The sequence below is a fragment of the Vipera berus genome (genome assembly GCF_964194415.1).
Source record: "Vipera berus genome assembly, chromosome: W".
Taxonomy (NCBI): domain Eukaryota; kingdom Metazoa; phylum Chordata; class Lepidosauria; order Squamata; family Viperidae; genus Vipera; species Vipera berus.
Window position 1 is genome coordinate 64,832,518 of NC_138210.1, and position 22,832 is coordinate 64,855,349.

The 22,832-nt window shown below is 44.7% G+C and overlaps 1 protein-coding gene across 1 annotated transcript in view; it reads right to left on the reverse strand.

Annotated features, from left to right (window-relative positions):
• LOC308676122 (solute carrier family 12 member 3-like) overlaps positions 1–22,345 on the reverse strand; it is a gene marked incomplete at its 5' end in the record, with an annotated part of 43,144 nt that extends 20,799 nt beyond the window's left edge. The window contains 13 exons of the mRNA XM_081341858.1: positions 534–635; positions 2,936–3,059; positions 4,413–4,520; positions 4,642–4,802; positions 4,896–4,980; positions 8,238–8,368; positions 9,425–9,536; positions 11,256–11,366; positions 11,962–12,101; positions 16,743–16,838; positions 18,931–19,006; positions 20,279–20,422; positions 22,061–22,345. Of these exons, the coding sequence (XP_081197984.1) occupies positions 534–635; positions 2,936–3,059; positions 4,413–4,520; positions 4,642–4,802; positions 4,896–4,980; positions 8,238–8,368; positions 9,425–9,536; positions 11,256–11,366; positions 11,962–12,101; positions 16,743–16,838; positions 18,931–19,006; positions 20,279–20,422; positions 22,061–22,345 (1,675 nt within the window). The remainder of the gene's footprint in view (positions 1–533; positions 636–2,935; positions 3,060–4,412; positions 4,521–4,641; positions 4,803–4,895; positions 4,981–8,237; positions 8,369–9,424; positions 9,537–11,255; positions 11,367–11,961; positions 12,102–16,742; positions 16,839–18,930; positions 19,007–20,278; positions 20,423–22,060) is intronic.
• Between the last annotated feature and the right edge of the window lie 487 nt (positions 22,346–22,832).

Below are 22,832 nucleotides of genomic sequence, written 5' to 3' on the forward strand. Positions count from 1 at the left end.
CCAAATCCTGCAACCGTTCTTCATACAGTATGTTTTTAATCATATGAAGGCCTTTAATCATCTCAGTTGCTCTTCCTTGCACTTTTTCCAAAGTCTCAAAGTACCCAGCCCATCAAAGGTCAAAGGTCAAAGAATGCCGACTGGTGGCCCCCAGGGGGAGGGCGTTCTCTGTGGGTGCACCGGATCTATGGAACCATCTTCCGGTCGAGCTCCGGATGGCGCCCGATCTCCGCTCCTTCCGGCGCCATCTTAAAACCCATCTTTTTGAACAAGCTGGCCTGGCCTGATGGGACGGGGTTGGATTTTATAAATGGATCTTAATTTTTAATCTGTATTAATTTATTACGGGCATTGTTTAATTACTTTTTAATAATTTTTAATTTTTGTATCTTGTTTTTATGTATTGCCCTGTTCACCGCCCTGAGTCCTTCGGGAGAAGGGCGGTATACAAATTAAAATAATAATAATAATAATAATAATAATAATAATAATAATAATAATAATAATAATAATAATAATAATAATAATCTTACCTGGGGAGTTGGTAATGGTGGCATGGAAGCAGCTGAAGTTGATCAGGGCATAAGAGCAGAGGAAAAAGTTGGAGATGATGGGGGCAATGGTATTCAGTTCGGCTGCAAAGGAAAAGGGAGGTGAGTGTTGTGATTCAGGGTCAGCCTGTGGGTTCGGCAGTTGGGTCGGATGACTCAGATGAGGGGGAGGAGGGGGGTGTTGAAGAACTTGCTGATGATGGCTTTGAGGCTCCGCAGAGCCCCCAGCCAGGCCCCTCCCACCTGGTGGAGACCCAGCTGTGTGAACCTGACAGCGTGGATGAAGATGACCCACAGCTGGCCCTGTTCAAGGACGCCCGACGCAGGAGGCAGTCAAGTAGGAGCAAACAGAGGAAGGCAATGGGGCTTCTCGGAAGGAGGGAGAGAGAAGCCACGCCCTGAACTCTTTATAAAGGACTTGTGTGGGGAGGGCTGGTTTGCTGAAAGCAACCGCTCAGATAGTGTTTCAAAGCTCCGGTATCTTGGTTCGTGTCTTGTTTGTTTTTGTAATAAATTTGGCAGACGTATTCCAGCCTCTTGCCGTCTGTAAAGGGGTTGCCTTTTCTGCAAGGCCGGTAGCAGGCTGGTACAGAACAGTGAGGAAAACTAAGAAGGCCACTGCAGAACTCAGCAAGGCTTCTCACGTGCCAGGCGCAGGCGGCCCTTGACTTGTGATCGCCATTGAGCCCAAAATCTCTGTTGCTAAGCAAGGCAGTTAAGTGAGTTTCGCCTCATTTTTATGATCTTTCTGGCCACAGTTCTTAAGCAAATCCCTACAGTGGAATCATGCCGTCGCTAAGCGAGTCTGGCTTCCCCCACTGACTTTGCTTGTCGGAAGCCCGTTGGGAAAGTTACACGTGGTGAACACGTGACCCCCCCAGGACACTGCAACTGTCATAAACACATGCCGGTGGCCAGGTGGCCAAATTTTGATCCTGTGACCATGGGCATGCTGCAACCGTTGTGTGAAAATGGTCCTAAGTCGCTTTTTAAGGGTGCTGTTGTAGCTTGGAATGGTCACTAAAGGAATGGCTATAAGCCGAGAACTCCCTGTGACTAATCCTACATCCCAGCAATGGGATTCCTTTCTAACAATTTTAACTGACCTCTCAGCTGAATTCACATCACATGCTAGACCTCAACGAGTTAAGAAAAACCCCATTGTTGTGTCCCCCAAATCTGCTGGCCCCAGGCAAATCAGCTGTGGTTTAACAGAATAAGAGTTGGAAAGGACCTTGGAGGTCTTGTAGTCCAACCCCCTGCTCAAGCAGGAGATCCCATACCATTTCAGACAAATGGCTGTCTAATCTCTTCTCAAAAATCTCCAGTGATGGAGCACCCACAAGTTCTGGAGGCAAGTCATTCCACTGATTAATTGTTCTCATGGTCGGGAAATTTCTCCTTAGTTGGTTCCCTCCTTGATTAGTTTCCATCCATTGCTTCTTATTGTGACTTCAGGTACTTTGGAGAATAGGCTGATCCCCTCTTAAAGGAAACCATGTTGAAAAGAAGGGTTCCTACAACGCCCAGATCCAGAAAGCACCCAATCCATTTAATATAGTTAAAGGGTTGTGTGAATTGTGGTGGCGCAGTGATTAGAATGCAGTACTGCAGGCTAACTCACTGCTCACTCCAGGAGTTCGATTCTGAATGGCTGAAGGTTGACTCAGCCTTCCATCCTTCCAAGGTCAGTAAAATGAGGACCCAGATTGTTGGGGGGCAATAGGCCGACTCTGTAAACCAGGGGTCTTCAAACTTGGCCCTTTTATGACTTGTGGACTTCAACTCCCAGAATTCCTCAGCCAGGCATGCTGGCTGAGGAATTCTGGGAGTTGAAGTCCACAAGTCATAAAAGGGCCAAGTTTGAAGACCCCTGCTGTAAACCATTTAGAGGGATTATATAGAAAAGGCTTATATACTATGAAGTGGTATATAAGTCTTAAGTGCTATTGCTATTCATTCATTCATTCATTCATTCATTCATTCATTCATGCTGTAGTGGCGCAGCGTTTAGACTGCAGTATTGCAGGCTAACTCTGCCCACTGCCAGGAGTTTGATTCTGACAGGCTCAAGGTTGACTCAGCCTTCCATCCTTCCAAGGTCGGTAAAATGAGGACCCAGATTGTTGGGGGGGCAATAGGCCGACTCTGTAAACCGCCTAGAGAAGGCTGTAAAGCCCTGTGAAGCGGTATATAAGTCTAAGCGTTATTGCTATTTGTTCATTACAACTGGCTCCTCAATCCATGGTCAAATTCATCTTCTGCCTCAAAGCATCTCCAACCTATTTATCTCACTTCACCCTTGACTTCAATTCCTTGGCCTTTCATTCACATTTGGGGGATAGAGAAATTCAGATGATCCATTTATAAGCAGCCTCACTTACCAATGAGGATGAAGGCAATGGCCAGGATAAAGGTCAGAGCATAAGCCCTCAGTGGCTCCTTATTCTTTCCATAACCCTTGGCGAAAAAGCCGATCAGAGGATAGAGGTTGTCTTGACAGAGGCACTGGAAGGAAGAGGGACATAAGCTGGAAGCAGGAGTCTCAAAACCCATTGGGGACAATCAAAGCTACTGGTCAGAGGGACGTTTAAAGGCTTCTTGCTACAGCCAGATGCTGGGCAGGTTGGAGCAAGTAATATTTAATTTGGCATTGGTCCCATCTCAGTTCATATGAACATGGGACCCAATTCACAGTTCCCAAGAATTTACCTGTGATAACATCAGCGTCCATGGAAATTCTCAATCAGGTCATAGTTGTCCCAAAGATACTTTTCAAAAGCCCTTGAAAATGTTTCACTTCTCATCCAAGAAGCTTCTTCAGTTCTGGCTAAAGGGTGGGGAAAAGATGGCTTGCAAAGAATACAAATCCTTCTATTCCCCACCATTTGGTCAGAACTGAAGAAGCTTCTTGGGTGAGAAGCGAAATGTTTTCAAGGGGGAAAAGTAAAAGCAAAGTCCAGTTGTGAAAAGCACCTTAGGGACATCTCTGTCTACTGTTCTCTGATAAAGAGCCCCAAAGTGGAAGAGAACAAAAGCAACTTACACAGCTGTTGCAGCTTTTCCATTCTAAACAGTCTCTTACTCTCCCTCACCTGCCAGCTTTAAAACTGTAAAAACAATTTTCAAACTCAGCACATTCAGAAAGAAATCCCCTCACTTGTCAAAGTTCAGCCTGACCAGGTGAGCAAGAACTTGTTCCTTCCTAAAGTTAAACGCTAACCAATGAAATTGACCTGGTTCTAAATTTGGGGAGAGAGAAAACCAAACTCAGGAATTTATGGAGTTTGCTGCAACCCTAAGCTTTCTGCAACCCTAAGCTTCTCCAGATGTGTTGGAACAACCAGAATTCACAGCCAACATCAATTTGAAGGATATTCTTGGGGAAACTCCCCAACTTGGTATCCATATTTCATAGAACCGTTGGGCTGGAAGGGATCTTGGAGGTCTTCTAGTACAAATCCCTGCTCAAGGTAGGAGCCTTATACCATCCCAGTCAAATGGTTGCCCAGTCTATTTCTGAAAACCTCCAGTAACGAGCACCCATAGCTCTGGGGGCATGGTACTCCATTGATCACATCGCACATGTCACAAGCGCTAAGGGGTTTCCGGGTTGAAAGGATTAGCTGGTGACATCGCCATCGCCCTGGGGAACCCCAGTTGGGGACTCCTTTCATGTCCCTGGCAGGAACCAGTGCAAGGATGAAAGCTCACCCCACCCCGTGGCAGCACTCAGGTCCTGAATGCGGACTTGCTGACCTCCAACCCAGTGTCCTAACCATGTGACCCACTGTGCTACTTATCCCATTGATTAATTGATGCTGTTTCTGGCCCTCTGCCTGTAATTTTCCCCCAATTTACCTGGAAGACCTTGGGGGCAGACACAAGGCAAGCCAAAGCAGAGGAGAGAGTAGCAGCGAAGATTCCTGCTGTGATCAGAGGGCTGAATGCTGACGCCATACTCATTGTCTGGAAAAGAGGGGTGGGGGGTCATTTTAAAGCTCCAAGTCACAAAGCCAAAATCTCTGTTTTATTCCCAAAGAGCAAGGGTGTGTGTGTGTGTGTGTGTGTGTGCCTCCAGGAACCCTACCTGGTAATCATTGGCAAGCCCATATGGGCAGGTCCGTGTCGCACTACATTCAGTGAAGTTCCAGCCGTACCCACAGCCCAGGCCAACACAGTCTCCACCAGTGTAGTTGGAAACCAAAGTGTCGTTTAGACTTCCAGAGGCATCACGGATGACGCAAGCTCCTGTAGAACATGGGAAAAAAAAAAGGTCTCATAGGACTGGGAGCCTGGCATAGACGTTGGGAGCCTCTGGTACCATAATGGAATCTTAGTTACCTATGGTGGCGGAAATGACCAAATAACTGATGGTGGTCAGGAAGATGGCCATTAACGTTCCTTGGGGGATGGCCACTGCTGGGTCCTGCAAAAGAAAGACCGTGGTGAGCAAAAATGGTCAAGAAGTTTGGTGCCTCCCATTTTAGGAGAGAAGACACAGGAGAAAGCAAGGGTCCTCCTACATGCATTCAGCCAAGGTCATTGAACAATATGGTTCTTCACTTCCTAGAACTGCCTCCACCTAACTGTCTCTGAGGAGAAGCAAGGCTTCCATCCCTGCTCTCTCTTTCTAGCCCCATCTGCTTGGCAGCTGCATGAAACCACCAGATCTCTCTCAGTTCAGCTGCGATGAAGAACAGTTTTTTTTAATTGAAAAGTTTTACAAAGTTTTAATGACCCCCCCCCTCCCCACCAACCCTCCCCCCTTCCCCCCCCCCCAACTTCCCAAAGCAGAATACAGGGTATTACATATAGCAATCTTAAGCAAACATATGCTAAATATCTAATACAACATTAACAAACCTTCCACCCTTTAACTCCCTTATAACAAAACTAAAATAATTATAATAACACTACTATAATTATTAAAAATTATTCATATGCTATTTGAAACTTTCTAGTCCCATATTTGTTTGTTTTTTTTCCTCCTACAGCGGCCCCACCTAATAGCACTTGAGGGAGGAGAAGCCATAATGAATGATCAAGAAGCCAATTAGCTGCTCTCCTTATGGGCACCATCTGCTGCTCCAACTCAGAGGACTCAACCTTCAGCTCAAGTGGGACCAGGGACAATGTAGTTCTTCTATTGCTAGAACTGCCTCTGCTATATCCAAGGGAGATAGGATGTTTCACCAGCACTGAATATACTTTGGGGCAAGTGCCAGTGACCAGAAGATATGCATAGCATTGCCCCAACCTACAAAGGAATTGTTGCTTGCAACAGTTGTTGCAATATTACTGCAACCAGCCATATGTGCTGAAATTCATTGGCACAGCTCTCTTGCTTACTGTGATGTGTACATTAAATTCAGTGGTGCCCTACGTGGTCTGTTGCATAATTAGAGATCAGCACGGTTACTATGGACATTACTTAGCTAGATATGGTGTCTCAACTTGCTTGTTCCTCTTTCCCAGTCTGTAAGGCCCTCTCACCCATTTACTATGAGGCTGAAAGCTCTAGCACCCAGGTGTGCCCATTCTATGCTTATCTGATCCAGGTAAAGTAATTTCACAGGCAACAGCAATTATTTTGCAAGGAGCAAATAGTTCAACTAACTATTCTATTCCCATTCTATGAATCATAGCAGAAATAACCCATAAATAGGTTACTCTGGGTGGAAGATATAGTTTGAAGTTCTTGATGCTTTCTGAATTTGGTTATTGGCTTGCAGACATTTCATTGCCCAACTAGGTAATATCATCTGTGCTGATCGTACATCATTGCTTATGTTACCTAGTTGGGTAATGAAATATTTGCAAGCCAACAACCAAGCTCAGAGAACAACACCAAGGACTCCGCAGTTCAACCCTGAGCTACAGATATTCTCTTCTGTAAGATAATTCTTTGACTTAGTTCCATTCCAAATCTTATTTTATGGATTGATCTTATTGCTAAACCAGGGCGCTTCCTGAAAAGTTGGATTACAGCTGCACAAGCCAGCTGCACCTGGTAGAATAGTGAAGTATCTTCCAATTTTTTTTTCCTTGCGTGCTCCCTCATCTGATGTGATCCAGGTAAGCAATAAAGAAAAGGGCCTTCTCTGTGTTGTCCCCCCAGTTTGGCAGTTCTTTCCCAAAGGAGGGCCACTTGTCCTTGGTCTTCTTCTCTGAGCATATCTTGAGGCAAGATTCTTGGTCCTGATGTTGGTCCTTGACCGAGGAAGATCTTGAGCCAAGGATCTTGGTCTTGATCTTCTTTTCTGAGCTTCTAACAGATGGTGGTTTGGGAATTGGTCTAAATCTGGTGTTTTTCATACATGGCAACTTTTAAGATGTGTGGACTTCACCTCTCATGCTGGCTATGGAATTCTGGGAGGTGAAGTCCACACATTTTTAAGGTTACCGAGTCTGAAAAACACTGGTCTAAATGATGCTTCTGAAGAAAAGGGGTAATCTTTTAAGCCTGTACCCTCTGATTGTGAGGAGATTTAGTGGGATTCTTCTGTCTTCTGTGGAATGTGGCTTGGCCAGATCTTGCTCACACATGTCTAAAGAGCAATCTGAATGGAAAATTACTCACTCTTTTATCCAACTATGAGATCACCCTTCCTTAATTGATATCACATAGGTAGGCTAGGTCTGTGGTTCCCATAAATCAATTTGAAAGGCACCAGGATGCCAAAGGCCACTTTAGGGAAGTGAGTGTGTGTGTGTGTTAACTCATTGCAGAGGAACCTGAGAAAGGGACGCATACAAGTACAAAGGATATCCTATTTGTTTCCCTCATAAGTCATAAGCTTTGGTTGAAATTATATTGCTGTAAACTCTCATTTCTCATCCTGAACTAAAGGTGAAATGCAAATGTTTGCCTTTGAGTCAGTCTTGACTTTTGGTGATACATTGACAAGTCCATGCAACAGGGTTGTTGTTGTTTTTTTGGAAAGTGGTTCACCTTCTTCCTAGGGCTGAAAGAGAGAGACTGGTTCAAAGTTCAAAGTTCCCCATCTGGCTTTGTCCCTAAGGCAGGTCTAGAAGTAGTCTCCCAGCTTCCCATCCTACATCTCAGGCTTGCTTACGGAAACAGTTCTGCTGGTAGGAAGAGATGTAGACTATTGACTTTCCAGCTGCTCCCATAGGGAGCAGTAATCTTCAAGATTTCCCCCTCCTGGATGGGTCCACAAGCATCCAAAGGTCATCTTGGGTCATTCCTAAGTGCCCATTCAAATCCAGCGGCGGGACTGCCAAAGAACCAGCTCTGGCAGCAAAGGCAGAACATCGTGGGCAGGAGAAGAAATCCTGCCTACTCAGCAGCAGCCATCTTGGGGAGGAGCTCCCCACATCCTACATCTCAAACCAAGCTAGCTCAATAATAGTATATTAAAAAAACAACCTTTAGCCCCCAAAATACTTTCAGTCTTCTCTTTTTCTGGAAATGCAAGTAGAATTTCCTTGGCTGTTGAAACCAAAATGTCATCCTTTTGCTACGTTTTCTCCAAACTCTTGCTTTCAGTGAATCTGCTACCATTTTTTCCCCCTCTACTTTTAAATCCTTTTCTCTGAAAAATGCCCTGCATATATTTTACTGAAAAGGGAATGTGAATCTTTAAGGGAGACAGACGAGCAAGGGACGAAGTCCAACTGAGCTCCATCATGCATTGATGCAACCTGAAGCCAACAGCTTACCTTCAAGTCTCCTGAAATATTGGCCCCGGCTAGGATCCCAGTGGCTGAAGGGAAGAAGATGGAGAACATGCCAAAAAAGCTGCCCGATTCACCTCGCCATTGAGGTTTGATGTTTTCCAAGAAGATGTCACCTTGAAGAAGGAAAGGAATTTTTAAAAAAAAAAAAATCAAGGGAGCACCCCAAAAGCCGCTGAACCTTTTTTTTTAAAGGTGTTTGGCTTTTCAAGAATCCAAACTATAGAGCTGCCTTAGATAAAATCAAGCTATTTGCTTATCGGCTTTAATGCGGTTTGCTTTAATTAGCAACAGCTCCTTAAGTGTCTCATAGATCTGTCTTTATCGTTCCACTCGGTGACTCAGAAGATGAGAACCTGGACCTTCAGTAGGCACAGCAAATGCTTTGATACCTGAGCTCTTTCCCTTGTCAAAAACAAAATAAAGGCTCTAGTCCTCATGAGTCCAAATAAAGGCCACTCAGAAGATGAATATGGGAAGCTGCTTTTCATGGACTGCATCCCCATACTCAGTCTGGTTAACCATAATATACTGCCTGTGTTCACAAACCAAATTATGGCTTATGTGATGGCCTGGTGGAACCCATTACTTAGTGCAATGTGTGAACCCCAGGCAAGGGGCAGACAACTGATCTGTCTTTGGCCACTGATGAACAGTATTGTTTTAGGGAAAATTTGTTCAGCTGGGTCCATAGGAAGTTCCATGGACAGAACCTATGACCTTTGGTTGGCCTGTTGGGCAATTTACTTCTGAAATCCAGTTCTTCTTGAATATGCCATGGTTTGGTGTGCTTTGTTATTGGGTTGCACAACAAGTTCAGAACAATTAGGAAAATATGCTCCTAATTATTGCTAAGCACATTGATTTGTGCTTAGATTGCAAGCCGCCCTGAGTCTTCGGAGAAGGGCGGGATATAAATGGGATTAAAATAAATAAAAAATAAAAATAAAAACTGTAGGGAGTGTGCAGTAGTATCAATGTTGCATCTGTAGGAGTATAAATGTTGTGGCTGCTGCAGCTCTTTAAAGCATCTGTGTCTCAGAAGATACAATTGCTTTAAAGAGTTCCAAGCAGGGCAGTATTTTTATTGCTGCATAAACTGGGTAGCCATGCAAGCCGTATTATACAACTATGATTCTGTCCAGAAGACCAATTATTGCAGAGTCTCTTACTACGATAGCTGAAGTAGCCCTTGGACATTCTCTCTGGTGAAGCAGGGATTAAGGTCCCGACGAAATAGTTGATGAAGGATATCATGATGACAAAGAAGAAGACAACCTGAGCCTGGAAAGAGAAGCAACAAGAGAAGATATAGAGGCTTCATTCCCAGCTGGACCAGTTTCTGATCCTGGAAATAACAACAACAACAGCAACAGAGTTGGAAGGGACCTTAAAGGTTTTCTAGTACAACCCCCTGCTCAGGCAGGACACTCTATATCATTTCAGACAAATGGTTGTCCAGTCTCTTCTTAAAACCTTCCAGTGTTGGAGCATTCACAGTTTCTGGAAGCAGGTTGTTCCACTGATTAATTGTTCTAACTGTCAGGAAGTTTTTCCTTAGTTCTAGGTTGCTTCTCTCCTTGGTTACTTTCCATCCGTTGTTTCTTGTCCTGCCTTTGGGCGCTTTGGAGAATAGCTTGACTCCCTCTTCTTTGTGGCAGCCCCTGAGATATTGGAACAACTGCTATCATGTCCCCCCTCGTCCTTCTCTTCATTAGACTAGACATACCCAATTCTAGCAACCGTTCCTTATATGTTTTACCCTCCAGTCCCCTGATCATCTTTGTTGCTCTTCTCTGCACTCTTTCCAGACTCTCAACATCTTTTTCACGGGAGACTTATTCAATGTATATGGATTTTACCTGTGTTTAATTATCTTCATTTACTGGTTAGATACAGGTAATCCTCGACTTACAATCACAATTGAGCCCAAAATTTATGTTGCTAAATTGAGACATTTGTGAAGTGAGTTTAGCCCCATTTTACGACCTTTCTTGCCACAGTTGTTAAGTGAATCGCTGCAGTTGTTAAAGTTAGCAACCCGGCTGTGAAGTGAATCTGGCTCCCCTATTGTCTTTGCTTGTCAGAAAGTCACAAAAGCAGATCACGTGACTCCCAGACACTGTCACTATCATAAATATGAACCAGCTGCTCTGCATCTGAATTTTGATCACGTGACCGTGGGGATGCTGCAATGGTCATAAGTGTGAAAAACTGTCATAAGTCACTTTTTTCAGTACCGTTGTAACTTTGAACAGTCACTAAATGAACTGTTGTAAGTCGAGGACTACCTATATATTTTTGTGCAATTGAAAGCTACAAGGTTCCCTGAGTGGACAGTGTAACTTTGCAGTATCTAGAACTAAGATTTATCCTAAAGTTCTACTCCCCTTCCTAAACAGTTTGTTTACATCTGTGGAGATCTGACAACCCAAAATTCACTCACCTTTGCATAAGTCAATTAATCTTTTTTTTCTCCCTCCCTTCTACCCTCAAGGTTTTGCCTAACAGTCGTTGGACAATGCTGCTCGGCTCCTTTTTAAGATTTCAACAGCAAAACTTTCGCCAGCTTTTTAACTTCAGTCAGTTGCCGCTACCATCATAATGCTACGATAGAGATCGTGTAATAAGGTGTATTCTACGTCATGAACAGATTATCTACACTACAGATAATCATCGGTAGATCAGGGTTTAATATTCAGAAAAGGGTCTGTCTGGTTTTCCTTCTCATAGTCAGGGCCTTTTTTCTCATAGAACGCTCAGAACGGAGTTCCGGCACCTTTTTTGGATGGAACCTTGCAGGGTAGGCAAGGCGGGTTGTATGACATGTGTGAGTTCCGTCACCTTTTTCTTTTACAAAAAAGGCACTGCTCATAGTCATTTGGCAAACCTTCACAAAGCCGCTCACACGCTTTCCCCAAACATCCTCTCTAACCACTAAGAGCTACTCTGTTCTTTCGACCGGTCACCCATCCCGACATCAGCAAGTCTGTGTTGCCTTACTTTTGCTTCCCATTCCATGCCAGCCAAAGCGATTCCAAGTAGGACGGTGACAGTGATCACGCCCACAATGCGGATGTCATTCACTGGATCAGTCATCACAGCATCGAACTCCTGTTGAAAGAGGGAGGACGGTGAACATTTCCTTCCCATTGTCAGCTTTCTCCTCTAAGCAGTCGCCCCAGATGTGAGCTCACTGCTGCTACGATCCTCAGAGGATTAGATTGACCTGGTTAGCTTAACAATGCTGTCTGTTGGAGCAGCACTGGGGGAAGGGAAGGGAAGGGAAGGGAAGGGAAGGGAAGGGAAGGGAAGGGAAGGGAAGGGAAAGGAAGGAGGGGGAAGGGGAAGGAACAAGGAAAAAGAAAATCTGCTTTCCATACTGTAGAAATATGAGATCTGGAAATTGGAAGGTAAGAACGTCTTCATTAGGAGCTCCAAGGAATCACCCCATAATCTGCACAGATAGCTTGCTACTTAGCACACAACAAATAGCTGCTATTTCTTAATCTTGCCAACTTTAAGATATGTGAACTTCAGCTTCCAGAACTCCTTAGCCAGCATGTATCCATCACTACAGCACGCTTCCCGGGCTAGCTGAGGAATTCTGGGAGCTGAAGTCCACACACCATGAAGACGGTAAAGTTGGGAAACCCTGAGCTATAGGAACAGAGGAAAAAGAGAAGTTTGTTTGTTTTTCCACACGTACCACTAGCAGGTCCTTCACAGTTTCGGAGAAACCCACCACATGCATGGCCACAGCCACAGCATTGGCAAAGGAGAAGAGAAGACCAATGGATCCACCAAGTTCTGGTCCCAAGCTGCGAGAGATCAGGAAGTAGGTTCCTCCTACACCCAACATAAACAAAATTAAGTCAGTTTTATTTTCTCTGTCACTAGACCAGCCCTACCGGTGGAGAAAGTCACTTATTTTAAAGTAATTTAAAATCAGAAGTAGAAGGTTTTGCATACTGGAGAAGCAGCATGTAAAAAAAAAACTTTAACGCAAGTAACATTTATTGTTGAACATTAGCAAGGCTAAAACGAAGAACGGTTGCAGGAATTGGGTACGTCTACTCTAATGGAAAGAAGGACTCGGGCTGACATTATAGCAGTTTTCCAATATTTCAGAGGCTGTCGTCACAAGGAAGAGGGCGGTTAACCTATCCTCCAAAGCACCTGAAGACAAGACAAGAAGCAATGGATGGAAACTAATCAAGGAGAGATCCAATCTCACAATCCAATCTATCTGAAAGGGTATACGGTAGGATCTCCCGTTTGAGCAGAGGGTTGGACTACAAGACCTCTAAGATCCCTTCTAATTTTGTTACTCTATTATTTATTGTGGACAGTTGCTAGAGGCTCAGTGTGTGCAATCTTAGCAATCCTTACAACGCTTCTATAAAGCCAGTCAGTATTTGAGGGGTTGCCACAAAGAAGAGGGTGTCAAACTATTTTCTAAAGCACCAGATGGCAGGAGAAGAAACGATGGTTGGTAACTGACCAAAGAGAAAAGCATCCTGGAATTAAGGAGAGACTTCCTAACAGTGAGGACAGTTAACCAGTGGAACAGCTTGCCTTCAGAAATCATGGGTGCTCCATCACTGGAGGTTTCAAGAGACTAGACAGTCACTTGTCTGAAATGATATAGGTTCTCCTGCTTGAGCAGAGGGCTGGAACTAGAAGACCTCCAAGGTCCCTTCCAGCTTTATTCTATTCTATCGTGATGCCTTGAGCTTGAGATGATAGCAAAGAGACTTTGGCGAAGCAGTTTGCCAAAGGCTGCCTAGTGAATTCATGAGTGAAGTGAAAGTCTTAACGGAGGTCTGCATGACTGTGACTCTTGACATCTTTAGAATGTGTGAGCTGCAGAAGGCAAACTGAACTGAGGCTACAACACACAGTGGACTTTCACCTCTGCTTCAGACCTGAACTGGGAGAGAGGGAGGAGGCAGGATCCCACTATCCCAGAGAAAACTACATCAGCCAAAGCACCAGAAGGCAACAGAAGAAACAACGGATGGATACTAAACAAGGAGAGAAGCAACTTAGAACTAAGGAGAAACTTCCTAACAGTGAGAATAATGAACTAGTGGAATGGCTTGCCTTCAAAAGTTATGGGTGCTCCATCACTGGAGGCTTTTAAGAAGAGATTGGACAGCCATTTATCTGAAATGGCATATAGGGTCTTCTACATGAGCAGGGAGTTGGGTTAGAAGACACCCAAGATCCCTTCCAACTCTGTTATTCTTGTCTGTTTCTTTGTCTGATGCATTTCCATCCTCACCTCCCCATATTATTATGCTGGGCTTTATTTTTAAATAATATATTCGTTTCTTGAGTCCACATTTAATTAAGTCTTTGCCCCTTGGCTCTAAAACTCAACAGGGCTTGGAAGCAACACTTCCAGAGTCTGAAGGCTAGACTGGGAAGTCTAACAAGCGTGTGGGAAGAGATCAAGGTCAAACCAAAGGAACGTGTTCCCAAACTGAGATCCAGCTATCTAGGAAAATCTGGCAGACTCTGGCTGATTTTGAAGAACTACTCAGAGTCGGATATGGTTAATACATGGATGGTAAAAACCGATCTGCCCTACGGTCATAATCTAGACTGGTAAGTCTGTTTCACAAGGAGGTTTGGGGAAAAAAACATGCCAGAGGAAGACAGTGCCCAACCCCTCCCTATGTCTACATGCCTGTGAAGTCATCACAAATCAAGCTGGACCTGAAAAAGACTAAAGATACCTCATCACTGATGCTGCCCAGGAAAAATGAATCAAATCAGTGCTATGAGGTTGAGAAAAAAGTAGCAAGGAAGAAAATGAGGAGGCGGGGGGGGACTAGAATTGGGCCCTAAACAGTAACAAGACATGAGACCGGTCTATCAGGGCAACCTGGTCTACCCCAAATATGGGATAGAGCATACTGCTTCCACGTTCGCCTTTCAGCCCAATCTAGAAGCCTTCACAGGCAGTCACTTCTGTGGCAGACTATTTGTGTGTTAAATTTGAATTGAGCCTTGGTGGAGCAGCGGGCTAATGCCTCCTTAAGTAACACCAGCTGCCTGCAATTAGTGCAGGTTCGAGTCCCACCAGGCTCAAGGTTGACTCAGCCTTCCATCCTTCCGAGGTAGGTAAAATGAGGACCCAGATTGTTGGGGGCAATTAAGCTGACTTTGTAATAATGCCACTTCGGGGGGGCCAAAAGCCCTAATAAGCAGGCATATACATAGAATGAAGGCTATTGCTAAGCACATTGGTTTGTGCTTTAAATTGTAAGCCGCCCTGAGTCTTCAGAGAAGGGCGGGATATAAATGGGATTAAAATTTAAAAAAAAATACCGACAAAGAATTAAAGGGAGACTAGTATAGCCCTGATAGACCGGTCTCACTGGAAAACACTTAATCTCCCCTCTGGTACAGCCAACAAAGCGAGGAGAGCCCGTGGCCTAGAGGTGAATACTTCTGCCCTAACATGCAAGTGGCCCAGGTTCGAATCTCAGAAGGGTACGGCTAGCCGATGAGAGCTAAATAGCTCGAAATAGCTATACTTCAATCGGTAAATTCAAATTTAGTAATGAGACAGAATAACAGAGTTGGAAGCGATCTTGGAGGTCTTTCTAGTCCAAGCAGGAGACCCTATTTCAATTCTGAACAAATGGCTGTCCAAAGTCATCTTAAAAACCTCCAGTGATGGAGCACCGACAACTTCTGAAGGCTAGCCATCTCCCTGATTAATTGCTCTCAGTGTCAGGAAATTTCTCCTTAGTTCTAGGTTTGATCTCTCCTTGATACGCTTCCATCCATTATTTGTTGTCCTGCTCTTAGTGCATGAAGAAGTGCCCATGGTGCTGACCCATGGTCCCTTCCTGTTGTAGCTCCCAGGCTCTTCAGATCTTCTTCCCACAACCATGTTCAGCCATCTTCCTTCCAAATGCAAAGAAAGACCACCCATCCATCCTTCCCTCGCAACCTCGATAGTTTCTTTGTCTGATGTCTGTTTTACCACTCCCTCCTCCTTTTCCCCGCACCAACAACTTTTATAAGTCATCCAGGGAGCGACGAGCAGAAACAGCCATCACTCTTAGGGAAGAAGACTCATACTGGAATGGCGAAGAAGAGTCGAGGGAAGACTTGGAAGCATGGATTTAAGACCCAGGGCAGTCAGTAGAAAACATCGGTTGGACCCCACAGCCTAACTTGATCTGGATTCCTTGGAATGCCCTCCTTGAGAGCAGTGACTCTCCCCAAGTAAAGGTAAAGGTTCCCCTGCACACGCATGCTAGTCGTTTCTGACTCTAGGGGCTGGTGCTCATCTCCGTTTCAAAGCCGAAGAGCCAGCGCTTGTCCGAGGACGTCTCCATGGTCATGTGGCCGGCATGACTAGACACCAAAGGCACACGGAACGCTGTTACCTTCCCACCGTAGTGGTCCCTATTTTTCTACTTGCATTTTTACGTGCTTTCGAACTGCTAGGTTGGCAGAAGCTGGGACGAGTAACAGGCACTCACTCTGTTATGCGGCACTTGGGATTCGACCCGCCAAACTGCCGACCTTCTGATCGACAAGCTCAGCGTCCTAACACACTGAGCCACCGCGTCCCTTTCTCCCCAAGTAGAGCAGGTCAAATAGGATTGAGAGGTGCAAGGATTGGGGAAGGAAGTCTAGTCCAGGGCTCCCCAAACTTGGCAACTTTAAGACTTGTAGACTTCAACTCCCAGAATTCCTCAGCCAGCTGGCTGGGGAATTCAGGGAGCTGAAGTCCACAAGTCTTAAAGTTGCACAGTTTGAAGACCTCTGGTCTAGTCAATTGCTCCCACAATGTGCTCTGCATAGTGTCGGACATGGGGTGGACAACTATGGCAATTTTAGGACCTGTGGCTGACTTAGGAATTCTAGGAGTTGAAGTCCACAGGTCCTAAAGATGCCATAATTGTCCACTCCTGCCATTAGACATGCACCAGCTGTGCTGAAGATGGAGAGTTTAAGTATCTTATAGTAAGCTTTCCTTAGAGGCTAACCCTACGTTAAAAACACTGTCTGTATGATCTTTTTTTTAACTAGCTCCCCTGAACCCTGTTCAGGCCCCTTGAATTGGCTTCTTGGACTCTGATCAGGTCTGCACTTTGACTCTGTCTCTTTTTATGCCTCTTGAACTAGAACTGTGATTACTTGATATATTGCTTGTAGGACAGCTTTTCCTGAACTGCAGAAATCTGAATGACCATTAGAGGGCAGCAAAAAGACAGGCAGGCAGACAGACGGAGTATGCTAGTCCAGGGGTAGGCAACCTTAGCTCTTTCATGACTCATGGACTTCAACTCCCAGAATTCCTGAGCCAGCCATGCTGAGGGGAAAGGGAGAGGTTTTCAAGCTGAGCCATGCTGGCTCAGGAATTCTGGGAGTTGAAGTCCACGAGTCATAAAAGAGCCAAGGTTGCCTACCCCTGTGCTAGGCCAATGGCTGCACCAGGACAAGAGGAAGATAGCTTACCTGCTTTAACCTTGCCGTTAGTGGAAATTGCAGAGATGGAGAGACCAGTAATACTGGTCACCACAGAGGACATGAGGATGATCAACCAGGTTAACCCTGAAGAAACAAGGAACATTGAGTTTGGCACTCTGGAAGCAGGGCTGTCTAACCTCCATGATCTAATGGATGTATTTAACAAGGAGGTGACCAACATCAGCATTATGTCCTTTTTAATAAGAGGTAGTCCTAACTTAACAACTGCCCTGTTTAGCAATCATTCAAAACTATGACACTGCTGAAAAAGTAACGTTACAACTAGTCCTCACATTTGTGCCGGTGCAACATTCCCACGGTTATGTGATTGCCATTTGTGAATTTCACAAAGCTGGCGTGCAGCGTCAGTGGAAAAGTCAGCAGTAAAATTGCTCCAATTGTGGTTGTTAAGCAAGGACTATCTGTACCAGAGTAAGTCTCAGGAACTCTCTGTCCAGTCTTGTAATTATTAAACTGTAATTACTCAGCTAGGACTATCTACTTAGGTTATATTATTTCTGCCTTGCTTTCTCCCAATTTGAATGCAGCTTGATTAGGTTTTTTTAAAAATTACGTTAAACAGTTTGTCTTTCTGTTAAAAGATGTATGGTTATTTTCTGTGAACAAAATGCATTTGAATGTACAAAAACATCATGCAACATTAAAATGTATGTTTTCCCCCCTCCTTGCATGTACAGGTAATCCTTGACTTAACAACCACAACTGAGGCCAAAACTTCAGTTGTTAAGTTAGTTTTGCCTCATTTTCCGACCTTTTTGCCACAGTTGTTAAGTGAACCACTGCAGCTGTTAAGTTAGTAACATGATTACTAAGTGAATCCGGCTTCTCCGTTGACTTGGCTTCTTAGGTCACATGACCCAGGACCCTGCAACTGTCATAAATACATGCCAGTTGCCAACATATAGACAGCATATAGGGCGGAGGTACAAAAACTATCCATATGGTGTAGTAACAACAACTTGCACCTAAACATCGGCAAGACGAAAGAGATGGTGTTAGACTTCCGGAGAAAAAAGGAGGAACCTGCCCCACTTCACATCGGAGAGAACTGTGTAGAGAGAGTTTCCTCCTTTAAATTTCTGGGAGTCTACCTCTGTGAAGATCTGACCTGGAAAGTTAACACAACCCAGGTGGCTAGAAAGGCCCAACAGAGGCTTCACTTTTTTAGGGTCTTGCGGAAGAACAGGGTAGAACAACGGCTAATGACCCTCTTTTACCGGTCTACCATAGAGAGCGTCCTCTCGTATGGTATTGTGGTTTGGTATGCTGGTCTGACAGCCGTGGACAGGAAAGTATTACAGAGGGTAGTGAGCACAGCACAAGACATTGTGGGCTGTTCCCTGACACCACTGGATGACATCGCCAGGGCTCGTTGCCTTGGAAGAGTGAGGAAGATTCTCAGGGATGACTCACACCCTGGACGGTATCTCTTTACTCTCCTACCATCCGGTAGGAGATATAGGAATATAGCCAGCCGTACCAACAGGCTGAAAAATAGCTTTTATCCGTGGGCTGTTAGGCTTTTAAATGGGACATAATCTTATGCAGAATTGACTTGGGAGGCCGGTGTGTGGTGTAGTTGGTTCACATAGTGTGGTGGGATGGAGGGTTTGTTGTCACTGTGTGTTGGGGGGAGAGAGCACGGGGGGGGGAGGCTCAGCTAATCTCAATGTACACATGTTGTACTTTGACAATAAAGGTTTTATTATTAAAGTGCCTGAATTTTGATCACATGAGCACAGGGGATGCTGCAAAGATCCTAAGTGTGAAAAACCATCCTGTTACTTTTTTCCGTGCCACTGTAATTTCGAACGGTCACTAAACAAATGGTTTAAGTCAAGGAGCACCTGTACATCTTATAAAAGTAGTTACAAACCTAAAGGAAGATCCCATCAAGACTGACTATATATTTATTTAGAAAATTTACACTGCCACCTACCTGCACGTGGCGACTGAAGGTGGCTTACAGGACATAAAAGCACAATATAAAAGAAATAAAAATAATAATAATAAAAATAATAAACCACCCCCCCCCCACACACACACACAATCTGGCGACAACACACATTCTTATCAGCCCTTTGGGAACCTGTTTTTCAGTAGGGAGAAGGTGGAATCAGAAATAGTTCCTCTTTACTTCTACAAAGTTTCTTACCTATGCCAGCCTGGGCTGTTATCCAGGGCAAACGGAGATAAAGGATCACACCCCAAATATTCAGCATGCATCGGATCTTGGGAGGAAAAAAAAACACAAAACAAGCAACTGAAAATCCGGAAGTATTCGCAAAGTCTCATTATTTTATTATTATTTGTATTTTTATCCCGCCTTTATTAGTTTTATAACTCACTCAAGATGGCAAATATCCTGCATTCACTTTCCTCTTATTTTCCCCATAACAACAAACCCATCAGGTGGGTTGGACTAAGAGAGAGTGAAGTCACCCTGCCAGCTAAGGCGGGACTAGAACTCAAGAAGCTCCTGGTGATTGGCTGAGAGTCACTCAGCCACCGTACATGCCTTAGGTGGGACTAGAACTTACAGTCTCTTGGCGATTGGCTCAAAGTCATCTAGCTGGCTTTCATTCCTAGTTGTTATTGTTGTTAGTTGCGAAGTCATGTCCGACCCATCGCGACCCCATGGACAACGTTCCTCCAGGCCTTCCTGTCCTCTACCATCTTCTGGAGTCCATTTAAACTCATGCCTACTGCTTCAGTGACTCCATCCAGCCACCTCATTCTCTGTCGCCCCCTTCTTCTCTTGCCCTCAATCTTTCCCAGCATTAGGCTCTTCTCCAGTGAGTCCTTCCTTCTCATTAGGTGGCCAAAGTATTTGAGTTTCAGCTTCAGGATCTGGCCTTCTAAAGAGCAGTCAGGGTTGATCTCCTCTAAGACTGACTGGTTTGATCGCCTTGCAGTCCAAGGGACTCGCAGGAGTCTTCTCCAGCACCGTAGTTCAAAAGATTCAATTTTTTGGCGCTCAGCCTTTCTTATGGTCCAACTTTTACAGCCATACATTGCAGCTGGGAAGACCATAGCCTTGACTATACGCACTTTTGTTGGCAGGATGATTATCTCTGCTTTGTATTGTGCTGTCTAGATTTGCCATGGCTTTCCTCCCCAGGAGCAAGCGTCTTTTAATTTCTTGGCTGCAGTCCCTGTCTGTGGTGATCTTGGAGCCCAGGAAAATAAAATCTGTCACTACCTCCATTTCTCCTCTATCTATTTGCCAGGAATTGAGAGGAATTGATTCCTAAGGCAGGACTAAAACTCAGTCTTCTAGTTTCTAGGATAATGTCTTAACCATTAGACCAAACTGTCTCTCGTGGCATGTACTTTTACTTTAAGTTGTTAAGAAATCACTAAATTAAGGATCCCAATCAACCAGTTGCAGCCCCAGACGTTGTTTCTTCCAAATTATCGTTCCTATCTCCGGTCTCTTGGGATCTCTTACTTCCCACCCATCCCGGGTCAAATTAATTCATGCATTGTCTTGTGAACTTTACCATTACACCCATCACCCAGCCAAATCGAACAGGTTCTGATTCTGGTTTGGGGTCTTCCACGTCCTTTTCCTCCCCATCTTTAGACACAGATTCTATAGTGGGGTCGCCACAGTCTGGGCTCCCAGGATACGTCTGCCCTTTTCCCTATTAAAACAAAGAAAGAAGAGAAAGAAGAAAAGCAGCTGAAATTAGATCCAAAGTGAATCTCCTATAGTTCTACAATTTTTCACATTTTACGGCAGTTCTCTCCAGTACTCTCCAAATATGCTGGATTTGAGCTCCATTATTTCCCCAACATAGGACTTTGTGGGAAAAGACCGATGTTCTTTTTGTAACCCATGGAGATTCAACATACTGTGTGAAGTCCTACTTTCTTTTAATTGTGCAGAAAATAATTGGGCGTCTATACTGTACAGTGTTGAGTCGAGTTGTGATTTAGATTTTTAAAAATCAATCTAGCCTACATGGCTTGTAAAGCCATAGAATATGGTTTGGCACATAGAGAGGAGCTAACAAATTTTTCTTCTGCATTCCAGAACTTAGTGCACTGTATAAAAATAATCTGGTTCACTCATGATCAGAGGCCAAAATGGATAATTTGAAAGCCACAATGATTTGCTTTACACTTTGCACAAAGTCATGGTTATTCTGATCATGATTTACTAAAGGAAATGAAACTACTGGGAGTCTCGCAACAAATTAACCTCTACAACATGATTTATAAACCACAAAGTTAGGATTCAGGCAGCTTGATAAATAGAAACCAACCAACCACATTATGATTTAAATCAACGGATAAACCTGTCTGAAATAATAAAAGAATAACAAGAGTTGGAAGGGACCTTGGAGATCTTCTAGTCCAACCCCCTGCTCAAGCAGGAGACCATTCCAGACAAGTGGCTGTCCAGTCTCTTCTTAATTTGGCAATCTACTCAATAATTTGGCTAATTTTAAACCAGTTTGTAACTTAGCATTTCATGCGAGCCCAGTCAAACTGCAGCTTAGTAAGCCATTATTCAAGAAATCACATTTAGGCGTGATATGTGTGACCTCCCGTTTGGACTACTGCAACGCTCTCTACATGGTGCTGCCCTTGAGGACCACTCGGAGGCTTCAACTGGTGCAGAATGTGGCCGCGCGAGTTGTGATGGGGGTCTCCCGATACTCCCATGTAACACCTCTACTCCGCGAGCTGCATTGGCGTCCGGTTGCCCTCCGGGTGAAATTCAAGGTGCTGGTGATGACCTATAAAGCCCTAAATGGCTTGGGTCCGGGATATCTGAGGGAACACCTGCTGCCGGCATCAAGTTCCCTTCGTCCAGTGCGCTCCCACAGGGAGGGTCTTCTCAGGGTGCCACCGGTAAGAGATTGCCGGCGGGTAACACCCAGGGATAGGGCCTTCTCAGTGGGGGCGCCTGCCCTTTGGAACCAGCTGCCAGTGGAGCTGAGGACTGCCCCCGACCTCCGTTCATTCTGCCGGGGCCTGAAGACCTGGCTCTTCAAGCTCTCTGGCCCAGGCTGAGGATTAATTTATTTTAATTGGGGTTTTATTTATACAGGGATAAATTTAATCTTTTTTAAACTTGGTTTTTTAACTTTTGTATTTTTGGTTTTTAATTACCCTGTAAACCGCCCTGAGTCCTCCGGGAAAGGGCGGTATATAAATGTAATAAAATAATAAATAATAATAATAATATGTAAGAAGCCTCCCTAGCTCATGTTGTCATGGAAAATAAGGCCAACTTCCTTCTCTCTGATCATCATGGAGCAGGACCTTCTTACCGGTTCTGCATTCCTCAGCATGTCCAGCGAGGGCCGGATCTTCCGACGTCCCGGGAGTGCGGAGAGTGCATAAAACTCATAGCGAGGACAGGCGTCAATCGAAGTCTCGTGATCGGGGGGCGCTGAAAGGGATCCGTTTCCTTCTGCTCGTGTGGAAGATGGAAGATCTGCGGAAGGTTTAGGAGTGTGCTTGCCTTGCTCTGAGGTGGGACCATTTTGTAATTTCCGGACTTTGAAACGTCCAAAAGAAAGGACAGTCTTATAGGATGAGGAATTTTCTTCCATGGCTTTCTTAGAATTGTTCCCACCTGCCAGGAAGAGAAATAACAGATATTTATTTACTTCAATCTTTTCTGCAAGGCTGCCTCCTTTGATTTTTATCCCACCTACACAAGCCAGGAGTAGGCAGACATTCACGATTTGATCTATCCTGGTCTCTGTCATTCAAGCCAGCACTTTAACCTTGGTGGAGCAGTGGGCTAATGCCTCCTTAAGTAACACCAGCTGCCTGCAATTAGTGCAGGTTCGCATCCCACCAGGCTCAAGGTTGACTCAGCCTTCCATCCTTCCGAGGTAGGTAAAATGAGGACCCAGATTGTTGGGGGCAATTAAGCTGACTTTGTAATAATGCTGCTTGGGGTGTGTGTGAAAGCCCCAATAAGCAGGCATATACATAGAATGAAGGCTACTGCTAAGCTTGTAAGCCGCCCTGAGTCTTCGGAGAAGGGTGGGATATAAATGTAATAAAAATAAATAAAATAAATAAAATAAC